The following is a 23,903-nucleotide window of genomic DNA, read 5'->3' on the forward strand; positions in this document are numbered from 1 at the left end:
ACAGATGAGGCAACTGAGGCCCAGGGAGGTTAAGTGATTTTCACAAACTCATACAACCTATAAGCATCTGAGGCAGAATTCGAACCTGGGTCTTTATGCCCTATTCATTCCCTTTCTCCCTCTTATGAATGGGGATAACAGATGTAACTGATATAAAGTAAAGAGTTAAAGAAAATGGTCCTGCCTTTGCATTGTGATTGAAGCATGTTCTAGAGTTCACCATGGAATGGATGTACATTACCCAGAAGGTTTCCAGAACCATCCTGTGACTGAGCATGTAAAATAGAGTAAGGCCTTCTGGTGGAGATCCAGAAACCTTTTGACCAGGAAACAGGGTACTCAGCTTCTAGTTCCAACTCCATCCTTGACTGATTGAGAAAGTCATTTGGTTCTCTCTGAGCCTTAATTTCATCAACTATAGAATGAGGGGATTGAAGAAAATGGCCTCCAATTTCTTCCTTCATGAACTCCATGATCCTAAGAATATATAACCTCTCCTAATGGCTTCAGTTTCCTCATTTAAAAAAAAAAAAAATATATATATATATATATATATAGAGAGAGAGAGAGAGAGAGAGAGAGAGGTTTAGATCAACAGTTTGCAAACTTGACCCCATAAAACTTGTTTGTGTGGATCATGTCTATAAAAATTTAGTTTCTCAGATTAAACCTGCTACATTCTAAAAATATGATTCATTTAAAAATAAAATTAATAAATCCATTACATGTTAACATAAGTAATATTTTTGAATGAAAAAATAACTATTCTCCAAAGCAAAAAAAAAAAAAAAAATATGGAGAAGAGAAGACAGGTCTCTGAATTCTCCTCTGTGCTTCTGCTTTCAATCTATTGAGATGATTTTAGTTGAAATATATGAGAACTATCTGGCCTCACACAGATATCTCATTGGGAAAAGGAAAAAGTATTATCTTGAAAATAATTTTGGACTTTAGAGTCCCCAGAAAAGCTCTTGAGTTCCCAGAGGAATCCAACAACCTCACTTTGGGAATCTAAGTGCTTTCCAGTTTCCTTTTGAATTCAACTTGAGAATGCTTTTTTCTTAAAGCTTCTTCCCTCCAAAATTTCCCTCCCCCCCCAACCTTTCATTAATTTTGTCTATTAGCGTGTCACTTATATGCCTATAAGCTTCCTTTCCTGTAGAATGTAAGCCCCTCCAGAGCAAGGACAATTTCATCCTCATCTTTCTTTGTCCAGAATAGTGATTGGCATACGATGCTTAAAGAAATCTTAATTTTATACTTTTGATCGAGTTTGATTTTCTTGCTGGGTGAGAGGCAGAAACAAGCGGGCTCCCTCTTCTAATTTAGAGAAAGAAAATCCAGAGGGAGGGGTGCTCCTGAATTAACATCCTCTTGAGGAAACTGGAGAGTAGGGATGCTTGCTCTTGGGATGCAAAAGATTGCTGGACTGGATTTGCTTCTTTGTTCTTTCCATTTTCCCATCCCGTATTGAGTGATTTATTATTACTCCGGGGCAGTACGCCGGTACCATAGAGGTAAAAGGAGTTCCGGAGTTTGTGGCCTGGGAATTTTGGGAGAGCAGGACTGGGCCAGGAAGTCTGACTGGGCCTCCTGGGGTTGGAGGTCGGAGCGCCTCCCTGTCACTTGACAATGAAATCTGGCATCTGCTTAGGGGAGGCTCCTCACCCTTTCCCCAGAGGGGAAAACTGGCGGATGTTTTCATCAACTCGAGTGTCCCTGGAAGGCAAGTGCTGCTAGCCGTGGAAGCTCCGGGGGAGAGTGGGAGCCAGAGGTGGAGTGGGGGATAAAGGAAAAGCCAGATCTACTGGTCATCCTGCCATCTGGGGGAGGGGTGGAGGGAAGGAGGGGAAAAATTGGAACAAAAGATTTGGCAATTGTCAATGCTGTAAAGTTACCCATACATATAACTTGTAAATAAAAAGCTATTAAAAAAAAAAAAAAGGAAAGGTCAGCTCTCCCCAGCTTAGCTAGGACTAGGGGCAGAGAAGTCTGGGAAACGCTGCGGAGCTGTCTAAGGAGAGAGAATCCAGGAAGAACATTCGGGTCATTGGCCGGCAGGAGGGAAGCTGGCTGGGTACAGGCGCCTTCCCACGCCCACCTAGGAAGGAGGAGAGACCGGGGCTATCCCGGGATAAAGGGCGGCTGCGAAGGACTAAGGGTCTTCCAGGGAACCCCTCAGGAGCCCATGGCCGGAGCTGACCAGCTCCGGGACTCCGGGCACTCCCTGACGGGAGACTCTGTCCGGCACGCATTCCCTTGGACCTAGTGGTGGAGGTCCATGCGCAGGGGCTAGCCAGCGTTGGATTCCTTAGGGGGACGGCCGCACGCCCCAGGGGGCGTAGGTCCTGGAAGCAGGGGGGTCGCGGAGTGGGCGCAGGGGAATCAGGAGATTGTAAGCCCCGAGCTCCCGTGGGGCAGGGGGAACCAGTTGCCTGCTTCATGCATGGGGGTCGTGGGGGCTGGCACCGCTCCCGGGCCTTGCACCCCAGCAGCGGTCGGCAGGTCCGGGACCCCGCGAGCAGCAGGAGCAGCAGCAACTGGAGCAGTTTCAGCAGCAAAAAAGGATTGATTGTCATTGGGTAAGTCCAAAGGGCAAGCCTTAGCTGTTTATCCTGGAGCTGGGGCGGGGCAGGAGATTAGAGGCCTCTAGGATTTTTTTCCTCCTCAGATTGCGTTTTAGGGTTTCGGGAGGGTGGATTACCTTTCTACATGGTTTGTAAACATGTAAATAGTCTCCTCAATACATTCGGTAGATATTTAATATAGGAATACAAATATTTGTTCTTAGAACGTTCTTCCTGAATGAAAAGATTTCTTCATTTGTCTAGAGCACAGCATTCTCTCCTTACAATGCAGTTATATTGTAAAAAGGAACTGGACCTGTGATTTCATTGGTATAGGGAGCTTCCTATTAGAAAAACTCATAACTATGCAGATCTCGCACCTTCCTTCCATTTTTATTGTCCCTTTTTAGAAGCATTGCCTTAGTTCTAGAGGAACTAAGATGTTTAGGGACTTTCTCTGGAGTACAGAAAGCCAGGGTAAGTCCAAGGTAGGACTTCAAACCAGATCTTCTTTCCAAATGAAGTCAACTTTTAACCACTGTATCAGCTGCTTATTTATACAGTTCAGGTAAATTAAAAATGCTCTGGATTAGATAGTATATCCTCTTTTATGGTGTCAGCTTTCAGATATCCACTGTGTATGGGAATTAGAGAATGAATCCAGAGAGATCAAAATCTAGATTAGAGCTGTCAGGGACCTTCAGGATCATCTAAATGCTTCATTTTACACCTGAAGAATTAAGGGAAATGATTTTCTCCAGCTCTGGAGGTAGTAAGTCGATAGTAAATGCTTCCTCTCATTTAATAGATGGTGAAACTCTTCTCTATAAGGAGGGAACTGAGGGAACAAACCAGTCCTGTTAGAGACAAAGGAAGCTGAAGCCCAAGATTTCACAACAATCTAGTTTTCCTGATTTTAGGCAGTGGAGGTGCAGGTTAGAACACTGGGTTTGAAGTCTGGAAGACCTGAGTTCAAATTTGAGGCTTCAGATCATTTGTAGACCATTTAATTGTGAGGAGAATGTGAAATATTTGTAAAGTAGTTAACATAGTACGGGGCATAGTTATGTAAATGTTAGCTATCATCAATTTGGTGTTCCTTTCACTGTGTTATATATGTAGAGAGTAGTAGTCCTGGGAAAGGAGTAATTAATTAAAGCATTTGATCTTTAAAGTTCTTAGAATCATAGGATTATAGATTTAGGGTAGGATGGATCTTAACAATTATATATTTCGAACCCCTTATTTTACAGATAAGGAAACTGAGATCTCTAGAGTATTTTGTCCAAAGTTAAAGTTACTAAGGAGGAGAGTCAAGTTTAAACCAGATGGTCTGACTTGAAATTTATCATGCTGCCTCATGTGTCATGTCATACTAATTGTATTTCTATATGATGAATGGGTAAGGCACGGTGCCCACTGGGGATAGAAAAAAAGAGGTAAAAGACAGTTCTTGGCCTCAGGATCTAGGAGGATCCAACTAACCACCTCCCCCTCCCTTACTCCACCCTGCCCCTCCCCTTGTATTGGGGTGGGGCATAATTCCTTTGAATAGCATTCCCAAGGTTGGCATTAATTGAGAAGTAAATGACTTTAATGAAAGTTCAAGTCCAGCTCTTCATTTTAATATTTATTCTCTTATTAACCAATCAGATTTGATTTTCATCTTTTTGAACAATCTAAGAAAATGATGGCTAAATGATCATCCTTTTACTACAATGTTGGCATTATTGATAAAATGATTAATTACCCCCAAATTACGTTTCTTGAACCTTTCTAAATGCTATGGACTCTCAATCTAAACTTATCACAACACAAATTCTAGCTATGTCAGCAAATAATAAATGTAAAAGCAACTAGATGGAAAGAGTGCTGGACCTGGAGTCAGAAGGACCTGAGTTCAGATCCAGAGTCAAGAAAATTAGTTGTGACCCTAGGCAAGTCACTTAATCTCAAAGCTTCCCCATTTTTAAAATGGGGATAATAAAAGCACTTGTCACTAAGGTTCATTGTGAATATAAAATATTTATAAAGCATTTTGCTCTAGTAAATGCTAGTGGTAGCGGGGATGATGATGGCGATGTTCTGGTTACTATTATAAAGTTAAGGTCAAGTGGTGGTTCTAGCTCACTTTGGAGAAGAATATTGCAAGATCCGTCTATGAAATAACTTTATGCCACTTAAAGATTGTTCATTGAAGTGTGGTAGGGCCGTGACCAGTGTTAGTGAAATCATAGCTTCTTTGTAGCCCTGGAGTGAGCCATGAATATATTTCAGCCTCAGCTTCACCCTGTTGACCTTGGATAGATCACTCACTCTCTTAAGTTACTATCTGGGCCCCAGTTTAGAATAGGTTCTTTGGATTGAAAGATATGGAGGATCATTGCCTTATTCTAGCAGCCCGTTCAGCTTGGTAAGATTAACCTTTTGTGGGCATAGTCTTTCAAACTCTTCTCTGCTTCTTAATGAGGTACAAGGGTACAACTTTTAGAGAAAAAATTTGCAGTTATATGATAATAATGGCCAGCCTTTACATAGCACTTTAACTTTTGCAAAGCATTTGATAAATATACATCTTCAATATTGAACATGCATAATGGCCCCTTGATATTTGTGAATGCATAAATAATAACAGGTGGCAGGACATATAGTGAGAGAGGGCCAGCCTTGGAATCAGGAAGACTTGGCTTCAGGTCTTGCCTGTGACATAGAATTCCCTTTGTGATCAGCAGCAAGACACTTAAATTCTTAGTGTCCCCAGGTACCTCTCCAAGATTAAGCAATAGAGGAGATGCTGATATTCGTCAAGAAAAGGTTTCGTTCCCAGAGATTCCTTCACTCCATGTTGACATTTCAAGTTGAGATTGTTATTAATAATATTAATATCAACAATAATATATTATCACTAATGTTAATAATTATTATTAAATGATAATAATATATTGAAATTATGATCTATCTGCATGATTAGCCATAATAAGAGCCAAGTGTTTTTTTCTAGCACTTAGATGCTAGGTTAAAAATAAAGAATTCATTACACTCTTCATAGATGTTTCCTAGAAACATTGAATTAATTCCTGTAACATGTGATCCAAAATTTCTTCCAACTTAATAATAGCTAGCATTTTTATAACACTCAAGATCTGTAGCATTTTACACATATGATTTTATTTGATCCTCATAACAAGCCAATAAGATAGGTGCTGCTATTATTCCCATTTTATAGATGGTGAAATTAAAGTAGAGGTTAAATGACTATCCCAGGTCATAGAGCTAGTAACTATTTGAATCTAGATTTGAACTCAGGGATTTGTAACTCTGGGTCCAGAGCATTGTGGTGATTTAGCTCTCTAGAAATGTCTTTCTACTAATTGATTAGTCAACAAGCATGTATTAAATATCTACTATGTGCCCAGCACTATTTTAAGCAATATGCATATGTATATACATACATATAAGTTTTATCTTATAAAAAGATATTAGCTTTAATAGATTAAACTACAGCCTTTATAACTTAAAAGATTTTTGAGACACTCTATATAAAATATATATATATATATAAATAAATAAGTAGTTTGGGAAGAAAGAAATGCTAATTTCAGGAACCAGGAAAGGCTTTATCATTACTATATAGTATTTAAATATTTGGTTGAATGTCCCATGTGTGCCATGTAAAAGCAGTTTAAATTCTGGCAATGTGAATTTATAATCTATAGTCAATAAAACAATATTCATTAATAAGTACACAAATATCTCCATATGGATTGTTGTGCAGCATATAGTTGTGCAACAATTAGAACCAGGAAGACCAAAAAATGGCAGTTTAAAAATGGTGCCAATCTCTAATAGTTATGTGAGATTTCATTTTTAATTCAAATTTTCATTATGATAAAAATAGAAAGAACCCTAGCTTGGAGTTAGGAGACTTGGCTAGTTTCCCAGTTGCCCTACAACAACAACAATAAACAATAACTCTGATCCTTGTAGATATCACTTTAGGTGACAATGAACTTCACCATAGAGACAATAAGTTAAGAAAAAACAAAGTCAAGCAATTTCTTTCTGATGATACTTTCTGCAGGAGGCTTGTATTGCTCCCCTTAGCTCCTAGTGTTTCCCCCTTATTAGCTTACTTTGAATGAAGTATAAAAAGTTTGAGAGACAAGTTTCTGGGTGATTAATCATTTTATTAATTATGCTAGTGGATAAAAGAGAGAATCCATTTCTACCTAGATCTATCTGATTAAAATATAATGGGCTGGAATCAGTTTACCTAACATTTCTTTATCTTATGATCAGATCTGAGTTTTCCAGTTGGGTTAATTTAGCCTAAGATTTCATTTCATTATGAGCCCTACACTTCAAAGACTGCCTGAATTACCTACCAGGGTGGTTTGTTTGTTTGTTTGTTTGTTTGTTTGTTTGTTTCTTTCTTTCTTTCTCTCTTTCTTTCTTTCTCTTTCTTTCTTTCTCTCTTTCTTTCTTTCTCTCTTTCTTTCTTTCTTTCTCTCTTTCTTTCTTTTCTTTCTTTCTTTCTTTCTTTCTTTCTTTCTTTCTTTCTTTCTTTCTTTCTTTCTTTCTTTCTTTCTTTCTTTCTTTCTTTCTTTCTTTCTTTCCTTCTTTCTTCTTTCTTTCTTTCGATTTCATTAGGATAAATAATTCTTTTATATATCTATATCTCTATATATCTATATATCTTTTTATTTACAAGTTATATACATGGGTAATTTTACCAGGGTGGTTTCTAAATGAAGAAAAGGAAGGGGAAAATCCTTAGTCCTAATTCAATAATTGGGCCTTAATACAGGAAAGAAATAATAATTTCTTTCACTTTTATCTACTTTGTATATTCTTATTTAATATACCTGTCATCTCTCTTATTGGAATGGAAATTCCTTGAGGGCAGGGACTGTTTTTGCTTTTACTTTTTATTTGCTGGACTTAATACACATAGAGATATTTTATTAGTGTAGGAATAAGTGCTATTAATATAGGAGCATATATTTAATTTTATTAGTAAAGGAAACTCCCAGGTAAGGAATCTAACTTGTCCAGCCAATGAAAGCTGGCACATTTCTTGCAATTTATAGTTTTGGAGGGCTGCCTAGAGCAAGTGATTAAAGCAAGAATGTGTCAAAGGGAGAACTGAAACCCAGGTTTTTCTGACCTGAAGGCCAGCTCTCTCTGTCCACAACACTACATGGTCTCTCCATAGATAAATGCTCCTTAATGAATACTCATTGATTCATTGCGAAATGTAGAGAGCATTTCCTAGAACATCTTCTATAACTGTTTAATTCCACAACTGTTTCTAAACTTTCAACTCTGAGATATTCAGTAATTAGCAGTGATTTACAAATATCATTAATAGTTTGTATTGCCTTGTTAAAGGATCATAGATTCAGAGCTGAAAAGAACTTTAGAATGAACTTCAGTTCTCTCATTTTATGGAGGAGTAAGTTTATCTAAGGTCACATAGATAGGAAGTGGCAGAATCAGGACCTTAAATCAAGTCCTTTGACTCCAAATCCAGTGGGTGTTTTTTCCATGCTCCCATTTTAATTCCCAATGAATTGAAGGTATAATATCCAAATCACTTTATTTTTAAATGACTTTTAATTTTTTAGTCTGTCAATCAGTAAATATGTATTAGTGCCAATTATGTGCCAGGCATTGTGCAAAGCTATGGAGGTATAAAAAGAGGCAAGACAGTTTAATGGATGAGAAAACAAGCAAACAAAGATATTCAAATAAGTTAATATAGAGGATAAATGGGAAACAATTAACAAAGGAAAGGAACTAAAATTAAGAGGGAGGTGGAAAAGACTTCCTATAGAAGATGGACTTTTACGTGGGAGTTAAGGAAAGCCAGGGCAGCTACATAGAGTGCTGGACATAGGGTAAAGAAGATTCATCTTTCTAAATTCAAATCTGTTTTCAGAAACTTACTAGCTTGTGTGACCCTGGGTAAATGACTTAAACCTATTTGTCTCAGTTTCCTTATCTGTAGAATGAGTTGGAGAAGGAAATGGGAAACCATTTTAGCATCTTTGCCAAGAGAACCCCAAATGAGATCACAAAAAGTCAGACATGAATGGAAAGGACTGAATAACAAGACAACAATAAAAAATAATGAAAACTAGAAAGTACAGATGAGGAGGGAGAGCATTTCAGGTGTGGAGGATCACCAGAAAAAAAGCTTGGAAAAACAGAAATGCAGCATCTTGTTCTTAATCTGGCACTGATTATAGATAATGTCTTATTTATGTTTTTATGTTTTATTTTACTTATGTTCTTTTTATTTGTTTTCTATTATATTCTTTTAGGCATGAGGTTTGCCTTAAATTGAAGTTTAAGCATTTATGTTTATTGAGGCAGCATACTGGTTATTAGGGATAGTATGTTTCAAGGCTCTTGCCAGAGACTTTTTACTTGTTTAAAGATAAGGACAAGCAAAGTGTACATGAAATAAACACAATGATTTGGGGGTGGGGCAGGAAATTAACAACTAGGGATCCAAAGAGATATGGCCCCTAAGCTGAGCCTTGAAAGGAGTTTCAGGTTCCAAGAGACTGAACGGAAGAGGCAGAATTGAAGCCATGAAGAACATAGCCTGTGGGAGAGCTTGAGGGTGAATGATGAAATGTCATGTGTGCAGAAAATCTAGTGAGTTTGGATGCAATGTAAAGTACACATTGGAAAGTACAACATATGTAAACATTCTAGCAAGGTAACCATGGAGCAAGACTGGGATGAGTTCTAACTGTTAAAGAGAAGAGTTTATATTTTATTCTAGACATGATGAATACCTGAAGGGTTGGGACTTAATTGGAACTGGGTTTTTAAAGGTGAGAAATGTGGCAGCTGTGTGGATACTGGGTTGAAGAATGGAGAGAAAATGGATGCAGGAAGAAAAAATTAGTAAGTTATTGCAATAGTTAAGGAGATAAATGAAGGGATTAGGCTGGCTTATTGGGAAAAGGAGAATAAAAACAATCCAGGTTGAGGATATTAATTCAATAGGACTTGGAAGCTAATTAGATATTGGGAATCAGGGAGAGTGAAAAGTCTAGAATGACCCCAAGGCTATGGACTCGGATGGTTAAAAGAATTATGATTTCTTCAACATAAATAGCGAGACTTGAAAGAAGGGTTGGTGAGTTTAGGGGGAAAGAAAACCAGTTCTTTCTCAAGGCTGTTGAGTTTGGTATCTCTAGGGGAGGAACATTGTGGTGGAGATGTCCAGCAGTCCACTGGAGATGACAAAGACAGAGCATGTACTTAGTAGTCCTCCAGATCAGAATTTCTTCAACTTTTTCCACTTTTGACTTCTTTTTTTTTGCCCCCCATATTTTTACATTACCCCCAATATATGGGTATAAAAATAGGTATACAAATCAAACACTGATAATAAATCATAATTCATGACTCTCACATTCATTTATGAGACCAGATTTAGGGTCACAAATCACAGTTTAAGAAACTGGGATCTATATTGTATGCATTTTATTTCCATGAAAAATCATAGACCTCCCATAGCATTGGAAACTATTAGTACACACTGACCAAGAATTTAACTGGAGTTAAATTGAAGTTTTCAGAAAGTTCAACAAAAGGACATTTAATAATTAACAATGAATGCATTACAGTGGACAAGTTCTTTATTCCATGACTTAAAAGGTATTTTTTTCGATGACCATTTTGTCTTAAATAATCGTATTTTTGTGGGTTAATAAAAAGGCAGCATGATGTAATGAGTAGAAAATTGGCCTCAATCAGAAAGACCTAGGTTCCAATCTTGCTTCTAACATATATTAACTGTGTGACTCTGAGAAAGTTATTTTCACCTAGTGTTTATCCCAAACTCATCTCTCAAGATTATAAATTAAGAAATAATGCTGACATTCATTGTTTGGACTTTATTCAAGGCACTTCCTTCCAAATTATAAACCTGGGCCTGAAGGAGACCCAAATTCACAGTCATGCAGTGAATAGGATTAGAGAAATTGCATCCTAAATTTGAATCCAATGACCAATTCCTGGATACCAGGTAGAAAGGAATTCTGGATTTATTGTAAGATTATGATATATTTGTCTTATTTGAGTTTACCTAAATAATCTTATAATTATATATGTGCATATTCATGTATCTGGATTCATAGAATTTTAAGAGCTGGAAGTATTTGCAGATCTAATCTAAGCCTTTCATTTTATAGACAAGGAAATTGAGACATCCAGAGAGGCTAAGCAACTGTTCAAAATCACACACAAAATTAATGAGGCTACTAAAATCTTAATCTAAGTTTAGAGTTGACCAGATTTTCCCCATTCCTACCTTGCAGAAAATTCCTCGTTACCTCTTTTTCCTCTCTCTTTCCTCTCTCTTCTCTCTCAATGGCAGTTGAGGTTAAGTGGCTTATCCAGAGTCCCATGACTAGAAAGTATTAAGTTTCTGAGGCTGTATTTGAATTTGGGTCCTCCTGACTTCAGGGCTGGTGCTCTGTACACCCTGCCATTGAGCTATCCTACTCCTTGTTACTTTTAAGGCCAAATATTTGGCATTTAAAGCCTTTTTTCCTTTTTTTCTTTCCAGTCTTGTTACATTTTATTCCCTGACACAACACTATTTGATTCAACTGCACTCATTGCTTCCTCTTCAGTGTGTTTGCACACTCCCCATGCCTGGAATACCCTCTTTCATCATCTCCACCTCCTAAGTGCTCTGACCTCCTTAAAGAGTTGCTTTAAAATCTACCTTTCACAGAATGCCTTTCATGATTTCCCTAGGTGCTAGTGCCTTCTCTGAGTTTGTTGTTGTTCAGTCATATCTGACTTTCTGTGAGCTTGTATGGGATTTTCTTGTCAAAGGTACTGGAGTAGTTTTACCATTTCCTGCTCCAGTGGATTAAGGCAAATAGAAATTAGTTGACTTGACCAGTGTTTGAGGGCACATTTGAACACAGGTCTTCCTGACTTTGGATCTGGCACTCTATTTATTTACTGAGCTACCTATTTGTCTTAATGAAATTACTATATGTTGTCTCCTGCATTAGAGTATGACCTCCTTCAATGTTTTTGCAGGGACGATGTTTTTGCCGTCTCTATTATTTAACCCAGTGCCAGTCAAGCAATTGATATATGTTTATGGATTAATTACTTGATTGACTGATTTCAACTACATTATGCTGGGAGTCCTGAAAAGTAATGGGAGAACATCTAGAGTCATGAAATCAGCTTCATACCTTTCCTAATGAAAGACTTATCAAGTTACTAACTCTGGAATGGGATGATGTAATGGATCAAACCCATCCTGGGAATACCACTTCAGTTTTTGATACTTAATGGAGACTCATATGTCTGAGGAACAAGACTTTTATTCTATTAGGTGTTAGTGTCTTGCTGAATATAAACTTCGCTGTTTTTTGTTCAAACATGCTTTTGATTTTGCTTGATAAAATATTCTTGTGGAATGATCACAGCAAGGCTCCTCATCCCAATGAAATTACTACAAAATTATTTTACCGAGTTAGAAAAAATAATTTAAAAAATCCATTTGGAAGAATAAAAGATCATGAATTTCTATGAAACTAATGAAAAATATCAAAGAAGGAGATTCAGTAATATTAGGCTTTAAATTAAATTATGTCATCTTATATCATCTTATATCAAAGCTATCTGATATAGGTTAAGAAATAGAAAGATAGATAAGTGGAACAGAATAGACATACAATTCACAATAGTAAAGGATTATAGTAACCTTGTGTGTGACAAATGAAAAGATTTACATTTTGGGGATAAGAAATCATTATTTGGTAAAAATTGTTGGGAAAGCATGAAAGCAGTTTGGCAAAAATTTGGCATAGACCATTATCTTAAACCATGTACTAAGTACAATAAGGACAAAATAGATATATAATATAGATAAAAGGAAGGTATCATAAGAAAATCAGAAGACTATGAAACATTACTTATCAGGCCTCATGGACAGAAGAATAATATATGAAGAAATAAGAGATGTAGAGAATTGAGGAATAAAATGAATGATTTCAGTATTAAGTTTAAAAGTTCTTATACAAATAAAACCAACTAAACTAGATTAGAAGTAGAGTAGAAAATTGGAGGAAAACTTCCACAGACAGCCTCTCAGATATGTAAAGAATTTTGTCAAATTTTTAAGAATAAAGGGCATTTTTCAATTGATAAATGGTCAAAGAATATGAAGAGGAAGTTTTTCAATGAAGAAATCAAAAATATATATAGTAATGTGAAAAAATACTATAAATAATTACTGATTAGAGAAATACAGATTAAAACTACTTTAAGATATTATCTTACTGATTCAGGTCTATTTCAATGATCTTGTGATGATGAAAGCCATCTGGGTGGATTACAACACAGCATTTCACTCTTTTTGTTGTGGTTTGCTTGACATATTTTCTTTCTCATTTTTTATCTGATTTTTCTTGTGCAGCAGGGTAATTGTATAAATATTTGGATTTAACATATATTTTTTTTACCATGTTTAACATATTTGGATTACATGCCATCTAGGGAAGGGAGGGAGAAGGGAAAGAAATTGGAACACAAGATTTTTCAAGAGTCAATGTTGAAAAAATTATCCTTGCTTATGTTTTGAAAATAAAAACTTCGATAAAAAATGATACATAGGAAAAAAAGAGATATCATCTTACATATATCAGATTGGCTAAAATGGTGGATGCCTTTTAGTTGGGGAATGGGTAAAAAGTTGTGGCATATGATTGTGATGGAATATAAGAAATGATGAGCTAGTTGTAGAAAAACATGACAATACTTGATAAAAGTGCAACAACAGAAAACAAACAAAAACTTAAATGGAAGGTTAGAAAAGTAGGTAGCCTCGAAAATGGTATGTAGTATTTATTTCATGGATTAAAAAACAGTTGGAATGGAAATTTGTTGATTTATATTAAATCCTCTATGTTCTGCTGTGTACATGGAAAAGTCCTTTTTTCTTCTCTCCTTTTGTATTTAAATTTAAAATTAACAAAAAGCAAGAGAAGCACCTGTATAAAGAAATGCTTCTCTGTCAGAATTTGTAAATTGATCACAAAATGAACAGTAATTAGATTTTCTGGAAATAAAGATTCTTGAGTATGGCAAATACATTAATGTCCATTTCCTCTTTTTTCTGTGTTTTGTTTTGTTTTTGTTTTTCCCAGAAAAGGACTGACTGAAGGACCTGGAGAGCAACATCTTACTGTGAAGAGCAAGGACCTTCTTCCTAAACATTTCACCAAAAATGTGCAGGAAGCCATTCATAATTATAAGTGGTAAGAATTAGCTTGTGATTTCTTATGGAATTCAGAATGGAGAAATGTGTGCTGACTATGTAGTAGGGAAAAATATTAGGTGGAAACCTTACATGTATAAAAGTAAAGCATCATAGAGTATTTTCTTAGTCTTTAGAAAATGTTATAAAGCTATTAAAGCAGAAAACCTTAACAACACTTTTAGGAAATCCTAGAAATATAAAAATAGTACAGTGTAGTGTAGTATAGAATAATATGGTAGGTACTCTACTATGGTGGTTGCATTATTTGTATAGTATAGCATAGCATAGCATAGTAGTATAATATAGTATAATATTAATTACTATAGTATAGTAATAATATAGTATACTATATATATTTGCATAAATGTGTATATTGTACACAAATGCTACATATATTGGATATGTGTATATATATACATATACAATATTTAAAATGTGTATATATAAATGAAATATCTAACCATGTATAATACAACCATGTGCATGCATATATATATATATATGTAGGTGGATATACACATTCACATATATACATGTAATATATGTGTATATGTATATGTACATATGTACATAGAAGACAGAGAGAGGGAGACATATTTGTGTATGATTTGTCATATTTGTGATTTCAATATCTGTTAAGGCAAGACTTAAGCCCTGTTCTTTCTGGCTCAGAGGCCATCTTTTTATTTTTTACGTCATATTGTCTCTCTGAAAATCATAGATAGATATTTGGAATGGACTTCAGAAATCAGCAAGTTCAGTAGCCTCATTTTTAAAATGAGAAAACTAGGACCTAGAAAGGTTATAGTCCCAAATTTAATTCTGTCTATAGGGACTAGAATGGTGATTTCATTGGTGAAAGGCTCTCCAAAGGAGAAGATACTATTTTGCCAAAGTAGGTTGGAATCTTCGTTGTAATCTATAGTCTTAGAGGGTTGCTTGGATCAATGAGAGCTAAGATGGCTTAGTCAGGATCACACAGTCAGTATTTATCAGAGGCAGATCTTTTTGGCTTTGAGGCCACTACTCTACCAATTAAACCACATAGCCTTTTAACTACAGACAAAATGAAGAACTAAATCTAGATAAGGAATCCTTAACCAGGAGTCAATGAACTTTTAAAAACAGCTTTCTAATTATATTTCAATGTAACTGCTTTCCTTTGTAATCCTATGGCTTTTTTTTTTTTTTTTTTTTTTTGTACATTTGAAAATGGTGTTCCAAAGGGGTATGTTTCACCAGGTTGCAGAAGGGGGTCAATGGCACAAAAAGATTAAGAACAAGTAACTTGTATTTCATTATAATTCTAGATCTGGAGGTATATGTGTAGATAGATAAGGATAATATAGTTATGGACTGATAAATATAAAAATATGAATATAGATATGTAGATATAGTCAAGATATAGATATGGATATAGATATAAGTCTAAGATTAGATATACATATTCAGGAATATAAAACAAGGATTGAACATTTAAAAATGTATTCCTTGGTAACTAGGTTATATATGAGCATTTAATCCTCCAGTATCAAATATAAAATATTTTTTGTTGTTGAAAGCCATAAACTAGTTCCCTTCTGTCTTTCCCTTCTGTTTACCCTTATTTCTCTGCCTGTACTCTTTGAGCCAGTGGTCCTGCCTTCATTGCTGCTTCTGGAACATGCCAAATGCCTCTTGACACCAAGAGTTTTCACTCACTCATCTCCAGGCCTGGAATGCTTTTTCTCTCATTTCTGTTTTTTAGATTACTGATTTCCTTCAAATTTCAGCTAAAGACTCAACTTCTACAGGAAGTCTTTCCTAATCCCCCTTAATTCTAATGCTTTCCTTCTTTGGATTATTTCAAGTTTATCCTGTCTAGCCAATGTATACAGTTTGTTTTTTTTTACACCACCTCCCAGTTTGTGAACCCCTTGGGGTTCACAAACTGGGAGGTTTTTGGGTTTTTTTGTTGTATTCTTGGGCACTTAGCAAGTGTTTGGTACATAATAGGTCCCCAATAAATGCTAATTGACTGATTATTGAGAAATATATAATCTCTACAATTTGGTATATGTACTCATACACATTCACATATATAATCTAATTATCAAGTAATCAATTTTTTAAATGCTCAACTTTTTTTGAATAACTGAATTTTTTAGAGTATCTGTGATACCTAATTTTACACACATATCCGTGTAAATAGCCACTCTCTGAGAATAGTTTCTTTCCCATGATGTTACTTTTTCATGGGTTGCTTGTGGCTGACAAGCCTTATTGACTGTGGGCTAGCCTTCTAATGATAACCTGTCCTAAAATTAACCAAAGTTGTTATCATTTCAGATAACAGACACACAGTAACTTTGTCATACTCATATTCATCATATCTGTTGCTTGCTAGAATATTGACAAAGATTGCCCTCTGTTGGTATGGATTTATAAGTTCACCTCCATATTATGATGAAGAATTGGATCTTTAAGTGGAAGATGGAAGAGAGTTACAATTCCAGATTGCAGATTGATATAGATATAGCTGATTTGATAGCTAAAGAGCTCATGTAAAGCCAAAAAGAAAAAAGAAATGAGCCGCAAAAAGAATAAAGCTATCCAATGCATTCCTTTTCTCTCTAAATGTTATTCTTGCCCATTTGCTTTAATTTCTCCAGTGAATCTGTTTCACCTCTTTTGTCGAGTGGGAACACCACCCCCACAGACTTGAATAATTCTTGGTCCGGAATACAGAGTGTTACTACTGAAAGAAGTGCATCTACTGAACGAAGCTCAGTCTCCTCTTGGACAGATGATGTATGTTGATCAGTATTTTGTAAACTTATCTAGAAAAAGTGAGGTAGTATAGTGCATTGACCCTGGAGGGAGGGAGGCTCCCAGATTCAGACCCTGGGTAGGTCATTTAACCTCTGTCTGCCTCAGTTTCCTCACCTGTAAGATGCTGGTGATAATAGCACCTATTTTACAGGATTATTATGAGGATCAAATGAGATAATATTTGTTGTGTAGCACCTAGTATAGTTTCTGGCACAAAATATGTGCTTGAAAAATGGTGGTTTCCTTTTAAAATTTTCATTTATGATCTGAATGCAGAATTTGAGGCAGCATGATACAGTGGGAAAAACATAAGCTCTGAAATTAGAGTAACTGGGTTTAAGCTCTGACACATACTACCTCTATTATATTGGCCAAGTCATCAAACTCCAGCTTCCTAAACTCAGTTTCCTTTTTTGTAACAGTTGCTACCATTTATATAGCAATTTAAGGTTTGCAAAAACCTTTACAAATATCATTTAATTTATCCTTGGATCAGCCATCCCTGGGAGGTAGGTGCTGTTTTATTCCAATTTTTCAAAGGAGGAAAATGAGGTACATGATAGTTAAGTGACTTGCCTAGGGTCACACAGTTAAATAGTTAATTGAAGTCAGATTTGAGTTCAGTTCAAACTTCAGGTTAAGTGTTCTGCCTCCAGTACCGTCTAGAAAATGAGAGTGATGCACTAAATGGTCTTCCTTCTGCTTCTGATCTAGAATCCTATGGCTAGATGACGTCCAAAATTCCTTCCATATCTCTATGCAAGACCCTAATTGTCCCAATCTACTTACAAATTTTAAAATAAACCTGTATCATTGGGATTTGTATTAGGAATTGGGTATACCCTTACGGGTGACTGTGGTATCTTTTAAGAAATTATTACCCCTACTAAATTAAAATACACTTTCAGATTATAAATACTTCTTTCCTAAGAAAATTTCAGCAAACAAACTTCCATTTGTGTTGCTGCTTTAGGAGTTTGACAAAGCCACAACAAAAAAAGTTGAGCAGTTATTCCGAGAGGTGGATGAAATGCTCTTTGAAGGGAAGATCAGTCCTCATTGCCAGAATCTGCAGGCAGAATGTGAAGAGTGGACTAAAAGGTCACTTCATCTCAGGTAAGAGAAATATTGAATATTATTTTCTGGAGTGGGTTCTTGGAAACATTAGTGAAAGAACCCTATCAGCTGGTAAATGACTCTAGAAATTGTTCCCTCTATTGCAAAACCTTAGGAAATATTGAAATATCTAAATAATTATGTATATTGTACTAATGTAGAGCATAATTATGTTTGTAGTATGCAGTGTACATTACAAATAATGTAGTGTATGTGTATGTTGAAGTAATGTAGAGCAGAGGTCTAATATGCTTCTAGCCATGTTACCAAGTGCATCTTAATTAAAATGCATTTGGCAAATATTTAACAAAATAAAATAAAATTCAAATAGAACATTTTGTTTTTTAGTCATTTCAGTCATGTCTGACTTCATAATTCCACTTGTGGTTTTTTTTGGCAATGATATCAGAATGGTTTACCATTTCCTTCTCCAGCTCATTTTACATATGAGGAAACTGAGGCAAACAGAGTTAAGTTACTTGCCCAAGGTCACATAGCTAGTAGGTGTCTGAGTCCAAATATGCACTCGGATCTTTCTGATTCTGGATCTGTCACTCTATCCACTTCACCACCAACTGTCTGTAACATAGAACATAGGTAAAGTTATTGTGTGGTTTTCTAAGTCAGTATGTCCCTGTAGTAATCCTTATTTATGGTTTAGTAGTCCCTTTCTTTTTGAGTTTGTCACCACTGATTTATACAGTTCACCTAATGTCTTGATTGGAAGGCATAGATCTATAACAAAAATTATATTTATCATAATAATGAATCTCCTACTTAAGAAGAGGTCAGTATGAACAAATAAACTGAAGTTAAAGAATATAGGAAGTTCACAAAGGGAGGCTTTTCTGCCCTCAGTTCTCAGATGGCTATGAATTTAATATTCTTCTAGCCCTACAGGGAAAATAAAGCTTAATCATCTGGAAATGTCTTCATTCTATATTACGATATATGGAAATCAATCAGCAAAACTTTATTAAGTACCTATTTTGTACTATGTACAGTGCAGGATACTGAGGATTCAGAAGTAAGAGAAAAACAATTCCTGCCTGTAGTGGGCTTGTAATATAGCAGGGAAAAAAAGCATTCCCATACAGGGATCTGTTTTATTAGTTGTATTTGAGTTCCCAGTACCTAGCACAGTGCCTGACACATAATAGATAATAAATAAATACTTAATGATGCTGATTAACAGATGCAAGATAACCATGGGGGGAAAAGCTGGGCCAAATTGGAAAGAAATGAATTTGCAAACTAATTTTCATTGTCCAGAATGCTATTTTTCTTTACCTAGATAGACAGATATTTGAATAGCCTATTTGTCTATGTATTAAGGTTCATATCTTTATACTATTATAAATCCGCTAACTACTACTCTGTCCCATGATAGCAATATGTAAAAGAACTCAGTAGATACTGATTGAATATGTTTATAATTACCCTATTCCATCCAGTGTGGTACATGGAATAGGTAGTGTGATTCCAAATAGGGAGATAAAAAGGGTCAATGAATGGATAAAGATATCTAGGTGGCACAATGGTTGGAACACTGGATCTAATGTCAGAAGAACTGAGTCCAAATCCTCCCTCAGATACTTGTTAGTTATGTGACTTAGGACAAGTCACTTAAGCTATGTCTCCCTCAGTTTCCCCGTCATACAAAAAAGACAATAATAACGGCACTGCCCTACCATAGTTGTTATGAGGTTCAAATGTGATATAAATGCTTTTGCAAATTTTAAAGTGATATCTGAGTGATAGTTGTAGTTACATGTTCTTTTTTTTTTAATTAAAGCTTTTTTTATTTTCAAAATATATATCTGGATAATGTAAATACATGTTAAAAAGTATGTGAGTTTTATGTATTTTCTTATATTTTCTTATTTTTAAATCTTACACTTGTACCAGTGCTTGGTGCAGGAAAAATTCTGGATTTAGAATGAGAGAATTTGAGTTCAGCTCTTGTCTCTGCTATATACTAGCTGTGTGACCATAAGTTAGTTAAGTTTCTTAACTCCTCATCTTTTTCAGATTAGGAAATTAAGGGACTTAACTAACTAGATGAACTGGATGAATGTAGATGAATTAGATGCCCTAGATGAACTCTAAAGTTTAGTTTAGTTCTAAATCTATAATCCTATGGAAAAAAGTTCTTTATTTTCAACATCTTTTCCACTATATAACCATGTACTCTATTTTTAAAAATTCAGAATGATAGTCTTATTGTGGTTATATTAATAGCTGTTATTATCTAATTTTTTATTTCACAGGGTTCTAGGAAAACAACTCATGCTTCCAACAGATGAAGGTTTTCAACATTTTCCAAGTAATACTGCTAGCTCTGTCCACACCAAGTCCTCACTTTATTTCTGTGAAAGCAATAACAATCTCAAAGAGTATGTCTTCTTTTTTTTTTTTTCTTTAAGTTTTATTGATGCCTTTTGAGTGGTCCTTGTGATTTTCAGATGTGGCTTCTCTACCCTGTCACAGAGTTGTCCTTTTTACTAAGTGAAGTACCTCTATAGACAATCTAAAAGGGTTGCATCTTATAGCAATTGCTCATCATTTCATCTCTGTAGTTGTTCATCTTGATACCAGTAAGAAAGAAATGTATTTCATCATCTATTTTCTGTGGTCAAAATTATAATTGTGATTATGTCAGTTTTGTGTTCATTCTATTATTGTAGTCTTTACACATACTATTATCCTAGTGTTCTGGACCGAGCCTGACTGAGGCCAGCTTCATGGTAGTTTGGGTTTGATGTTAGAATGACGTGAGTTACTCACAAATCAGTCAACATATAACAAAAGGAGATTTATTTAGTCAAGGGGGGAAGGAAAGTATATTAAACAAGGATATATATTGAGGACACATTGAGTTGATAAAGATGGATGATGTTCCCCTGTTTCTGAGTTGTCCATTGTTCTTTGCCAGCCAAGCATCAGAGGTCCTTTCTACTTAAATGAGCACAAAGTCATAACAATAGCCTAAGTCTTTAGTTACTTGAGCCAATCAAGTCTTGATGCTGATTTCATTACCTATAAAGAAAACTAAATGTGTATGGGATTGAGGGCTTGTAATTCTGTTTCTATCACATTACTTTTCTTCACTCTGTCATATGAGTTATTCTCAAAACTTTTTTCCCTTCATAATTATCATACTCATGATCATCTCTGTCAGTTCAGGAATCAAGGCTTGATTGACATTCAGTAACTATTGGTAGACTAACATATTGTACCAATGAGGAAAATTTTGATTTGGATGGAAGACAAGGAGAGAGCAGTTCCTCGAAAATTCCTTTGAATATGAATTAGGCTAGGGTGTGCAGTTAAATGACTTTGGTTTGAGTCCCTGCCTTAAAAATATCCTTAAAAATACTAGAGGAGAGTGTTCCTGGAAATGCTATAACTGGAAATTCTGGTGTTCAAGAAAAATTCATTTGAAGAGAATGGGGAAGAGATTAATTCATCTCAGTTAAGAGCATTTGTGCCTGGATAGGGAACTATCTCTCAGGGAGTCTCATCCTCAATCCTTAGAGTACTGATGAGAAGTAGTAGTAGTGTGTTAAAGACAAAAATTCTCTGACTTTGGAGTAAAAAGAGCTGTATTCAAATTCTACCTATAATACTTACTAACTATGATACTATACTTATTATCTTGGACAAGACACTTAACTCTCTGAACCTCTGTTTCCTCATCTGTAAAATAAGGAGATCAATTAGATGACCTTTTCCAACTATAATGATCCCTTATCACTTAACTTCCTGTCTCTTGATTCTTCTAATCATGAGAAGAGGAGGATAAAGTGAATCCATTAATGTTGAGGCTCTCATAGTGTGGTGTGTCCAGGTGAGATGACAAGTGCAGAGATTGTACAGAAATCCTGAGGATTGTGGTAAAAGAGAAATGCCCCTCCATTATATCAGTTTCCTGGAGCAAAACTCCAATTTTCTGCTCCAAGTTATAGAGCTTGGTTATCTGGTGAGGTAGTTACAGTGTTAGAGGAACCTCATAGTGCAGGGTGATATTGTAAAAGGTAAAGGTAGGAGTAAAGGATAAAATATGTCTGACAATCTATTTGTAGTCCATATTACTTTGAAAGGAAGGGACGGTATGGGTAGCTAATGTTTAAATAGAGTTCTCCTGCTTAGGAAAGAAAAACAATCTCATAGAGTGATTAGGGTTTATAAAAAGTCTCTTAAGGATTTTATTTTTGGGGGAGTGAAGTTTGGGTTTTATTTTATTTTTAAAGGTATATTCTTTTCTTCAAAATATACATTTATTAGTATATATTTCTTTTAAAATACATTTATTTATTAAAAATACATTTTGATTTGACTGATTTTTTTTCCTTTGGAATTATGTTATTTCAACAGAAGTTGAAGTTAGCCTTAATCATTTAGGTTCTGACCTGGAATTTTTGGAGCTCCTTACTGAATAAAATCAATGGTTATTATCTTTGGTGATTATAGGCTGTGTATCTCAGGCTCCAAGCTTGTCCCAGAAGATTTCACAAGGATTTCTTCTGTTGTTTCTGATGTAACTGCTTCATTTCTAGAAGAAGAGATCTATGATATGGATGGAGAAATTGAAGAGTATTTTGCTTTTGACAAAAAAGAACTGTAAGTAGAGCATTATATTAAGATACACAAAGTTTCAAAAGTGTTATTATTTAGCTTGAACTTAAGTCTTCAAATTTCTTTGCTTGGTTGGTTGATGCTATAATTCTCAAATTTCTAAGGTTCCTTTTTGAAACTCTCATGGATTTTAAGTCAAATTTTTATGCAAATGTCTTTCTTTCAAAGTAACAACACAAGGATATCACAAAGATCACATGCTAGAGTTGGAATATTGCCTCTCTGGTCAACAAACTGTGTGCCTTGAAAAATGTCAATTAGCTTCTGAACTTGATTTCTTCTTGTGTAAACTGAGGAGACTAAATGATTCCTGTAAGATCCCTTCCAACTGGATTATTTCATTGTGCTCAACAAATCAATTTATTAGGTTTAGCCAAATCCTAGAAAAAACAGTTTCTACTTTGAAGGAGCTTACATTCTAATGGGGGAAGAAAACATGCAAAGAGCTATGTACATATAAGATATATACAGGGTAAATTGGAGGGAGTCTCAGAAGAAAGGCAGTAGCATTACAGAGAGGAATAGTTCTAATTTGTTATGCTTAGAAATGAGATAGTGAAAGTTTTTAAAAATTATTATTATTACCTTATGATCTCTTTATTAACCCAGTAACTTAACACAAGAATATCACAAAGATCACATGCTAGATCTCTTTATTCACCCAGTTGATGTCCTACTTAATCATTAGATAACTAGTTTACCATCAATCTGTGATTTACACATAAGCAAATCAGTTGTGAAATAAATGCATGTTTGACCCTTTTAATAATAATTTTCATTAGGGAATTTTTTTATTAACAAAAATTGACTGAATTTAGTAACAAGAATTTCCTCATTTTTCTTTTAAGTGATAATGAAAGTGTGGAACCCAAGAATGCTATGGTCGGTCAACAAAGGAATAAACATGGTATCCCTCCCATTTCTCCTGAGGATTGTATCAAAGATGCTGCAGCTGCCGAAGCGTTTGATCATGCTTGGAGAAATGTGGTTGGGATGTTGGAAGATTTGGTTAGAAAAACATGGGAAACTAGCCCTCAAGGTATTTGAGAAATATCCTTTATGTAAGACTTTAAAACAACAGATAACAATCCACTAATACATACATATACGTATGTATGTATATGTATGTGTGTGTATACACACACAGATACATATATATTTCATATATATATATATATATGAAAACACTTTTAAAGAATATTTCCCAGCTCTGTCTAGTTTCTATTTTAGGCACATCCCATTATTATGTTACATAAGAAGGCATTATTTTTCCTCCAAATAAGCTAAGCTTACTTCCTAAGCTTTCTTAATGAGAGAAAATTTTATTTATTATTTTGTTCACTATCGTTGTTAGCACTGGAGGAGCTGTAATGAAACACAATTCAAGAAATGTATTTGTCAAAAAAGTCATGCCTGGCTTCCAGTGATATAAAAAATAATATGTTTGGTTGGCTGGC

General features: G+C 35.2%; 1 protein-coding gene across 2 annotated transcripts in view; it reads left to right on the forward strand.

Moving 5' to 3' along the window:
• FAM149A (family with sequence similarity 149 member A) overlaps window positions 1-23,903 on the forward strand; it is a 68,467-nt gene that overhangs the window by 22,422 nt on the left and 22,142 nt on the right. For both annotated transcript variants that reach the window (XR_004230431.1, XM_012552067.3), the window contains exons 2-7: window positions 13,769-13,879; window positions 16,533-16,671; window positions 17,666-17,808; window positions 20,079-20,204; window positions 22,282-22,431; window positions 23,295-23,485. Coding sequence is in view for 1 of the 2 variants with exons in the window: in XM_012552067.3 (XP_012407521.2) it covers window positions 13,769-13,879; window positions 16,533-16,671; window positions 17,666-17,808; window positions 20,079-20,204; window positions 22,282-22,431; window positions 23,295-23,485 (860 nt within the window). In the remaining variant the exon portion in view is untranslated. The remainder of the gene's footprint in view (window positions 1-13,768; window positions 13,880-16,532; window positions 16,672-17,665; window positions 17,809-20,078; window positions 20,205-22,281; window positions 22,432-23,294; window positions 23,486-23,903) is intronic.

Source organism: Sarcophilus harrisii, chromosome 6 (assembly GCF_902635505.1).
Source record: "Sarcophilus harrisii chromosome 6, mSarHar1.11, whole genome shotgun sequence".
In the NCBI taxonomy this organism is placed as follows: Eukaryota; Metazoa; Chordata; class Mammalia; order Dasyuromorphia; family Dasyuridae; genus Sarcophilus; species Sarcophilus harrisii.